The sequence below is a fragment of the Austrofundulus limnaeus genome, unplaced genomic scaffold (assembly GCF_001266775.1).
Source record: "Austrofundulus limnaeus strain Quisiro unplaced genomic scaffold, Austrofundulus_limnaeus-1.0 Scaffold292, whole genome shotgun sequence".
Taxonomy (NCBI): Eukaryota; Metazoa; Chordata; class Actinopteri; order Cyprinodontiformes; family Rivulidae; genus Austrofundulus; species Austrofundulus limnaeus.
The window spans coordinates 226,182-228,192 of NW_013952694.1; the positions used below are offsets into that span (position 1 = coordinate 226,182).

The 2,011-nt window shown below is 37.6% G+C and overlaps 1 protein-coding gene across 1 annotated transcript in view; it reads left to right on the plus strand.

Annotated features, from left to right (window-relative positions):
- Positions 1–525: 525 nt before the first annotated feature.
- The window catches only part of hddc3 (HD domain containing 3), a 3,228-nt gene continuing 1,742 nt past the window's right edge, over positions 526–2,011 (plus strand). Inside the window, exon 1 of the mRNA XM_014021420.1 lies at positions 526–796. Coding sequence (XP_013876874.1) covers positions 685–796 — 112 coding nt within the window. The 5' untranslated portion in view covers positions 526–684. The remainder of the gene's footprint in view (positions 797–2,011) is intronic.

Below are 2,011 nucleotides of genomic sequence, written 5' to 3' on the forward strand. Positions count from 1 at the left end.
ATTGCATATAGAAGGCATGTCACAATGTTTAAGAGCAAGTAGTTCACATTTTTTTATGTTCAGGCAAAGACCAGATGCAGCAGAAAATACATTTATCAGGTCAATAGCTAAAGGTATCTGAGAGCTATTTTTTAAAAACAGTGTTGTATCATCAGCTAACTGGCTGATGATAATTTCTTTGCCTGCTACTGAGATCCCTTTTAATGGGCTAAGCTTTATAGAATCTGTAAGTAATTGGGTGCAAAGTAAAAACAGATAAGGTGATAKGGGGCATCCTTGTCTGACCCCACGTTTAAGGGAGAATCGAGGAGAAGTACCAGATTTCAGACTTCTGAAGCAACATTCTTGTTTTAGGTGTCTGGAATGTTCATTTTTACTAGTAATAAATGATGTGAGAATATGTGAGATATCAAATAMATTCAGTCAAGCTAATAAATGTTAAAATGGCTTGCCATWWWCGTACGYTTTTAGCGTAGCGTAAACACCTGCTCGGGTTCCGGTCATTGACATATATTATGGGCTGCATTGAAGCGGTCACGTGATTTGGGTGCGGAAGAGTTCCTGTCAATCTTTGAGCCGTGAATTTATTGAGATTTTACTCAGAGTTCGTTTCTAGGCTTCAAGAATCACTATCTCCGTGTTTCAGAAAACTCTCCAGTCATTTATTTTCTTTAAAATTTAACCATGAGCTCAGACGCAGCTTTRTTGTTGGAAGCCGCAAATTTCGCAGCGTACAAACATCGGAACCAGAGACGTAAAGATCCAGACGGAACCCCATACATTAATCATCCTATCGGTGGGTAGAAGTCTCAGCATGGGAGCTTCTGGTGACTGAACATTAAATATATTAGTGAAATAATTAGAACAGGTTGCTGTAGAATAAATATTAAACTTTATTTTCATGTTTTCTGCTCATTACAACTGCCAGCAGGAAATCAGTGTTTGTATTTGCTGATGAGTGCTGAAAATGTATTGATTAATTAGTGATATTTAAGTGTAACTGAAGGATTGCTCACAATATTCAAAACACTTGAGAGAACTTCCAGGAGGGGAGTTCCCAGCAAATTCTCCTCAATGTCAGAGAGATAACAAAGAGCTACATCTCAGACTACAGYATCAGTCAGCAGGTTAAAGATGATTGTTTATTATGACAGAATAAACTTTTTAGGCTGGTTTAAAAGGGTTGCAGGAAAAAAAGGCTCTTCAGTTTAAAAGCACTTTCAAAACAGTTCTGTGAAATGGCAACAAAGACAGTATTCTGCTCTGATTGTTCACAAATCCTGGACGTTTGCATGTTGTATGTATCATGTTCCAGGAATATGTTTTGGTTCAGATACTTTACAAACTCAAGTTTCGCTGCCATATTTTTTAAGGTAGAGCCTTTCCTCTGCRACCCTTGCAAATGTGCCAGGTACTTGTCACATATGTATCATACAAAGTGTGTACCAGGTCTGTACTAGTCYACATATCTGGTACTTACCAGGTTCATACCCAGTAAGAACCATATGGGGTTATCCTGCAGCCTATCCAAACTTAGCTAGTATGTTTGAATTCCTGGTATGTACTTTAAAAGGTAACTATTAGGATTGGGCAACATTGGCAAAAAAATAATAAATAAACAATTATTCAGACATCTTGTGGCATTTAGCCCTGACAGTTGCACTTTGATGTTTTTGACTCCTAATCAGTTACCCTATACTTACACAGTGAATCACCAGTCAAACTAACTTCTTCATTTTAAACAGGTTAAAAGAAAAAAAAAGGCCTTTAGTAATGAAACAGGCCACAGGCTCACATGCACGCTTTGTAGTGAAAGTGGCACATWAAAATACAACATCACATGACACTAACTGGCTGATAATAATTGTTGACAGTTTTTCTGACGATTAGTCACAAACGATACGATTTTTGCACAACTGTACCAAGTACACACCTRGTAAGTATTAGATATGAACTCTGTATGTACCTGGTACGTACAGGATATGTATCCGTTAAGTACCAGCTGTGTATC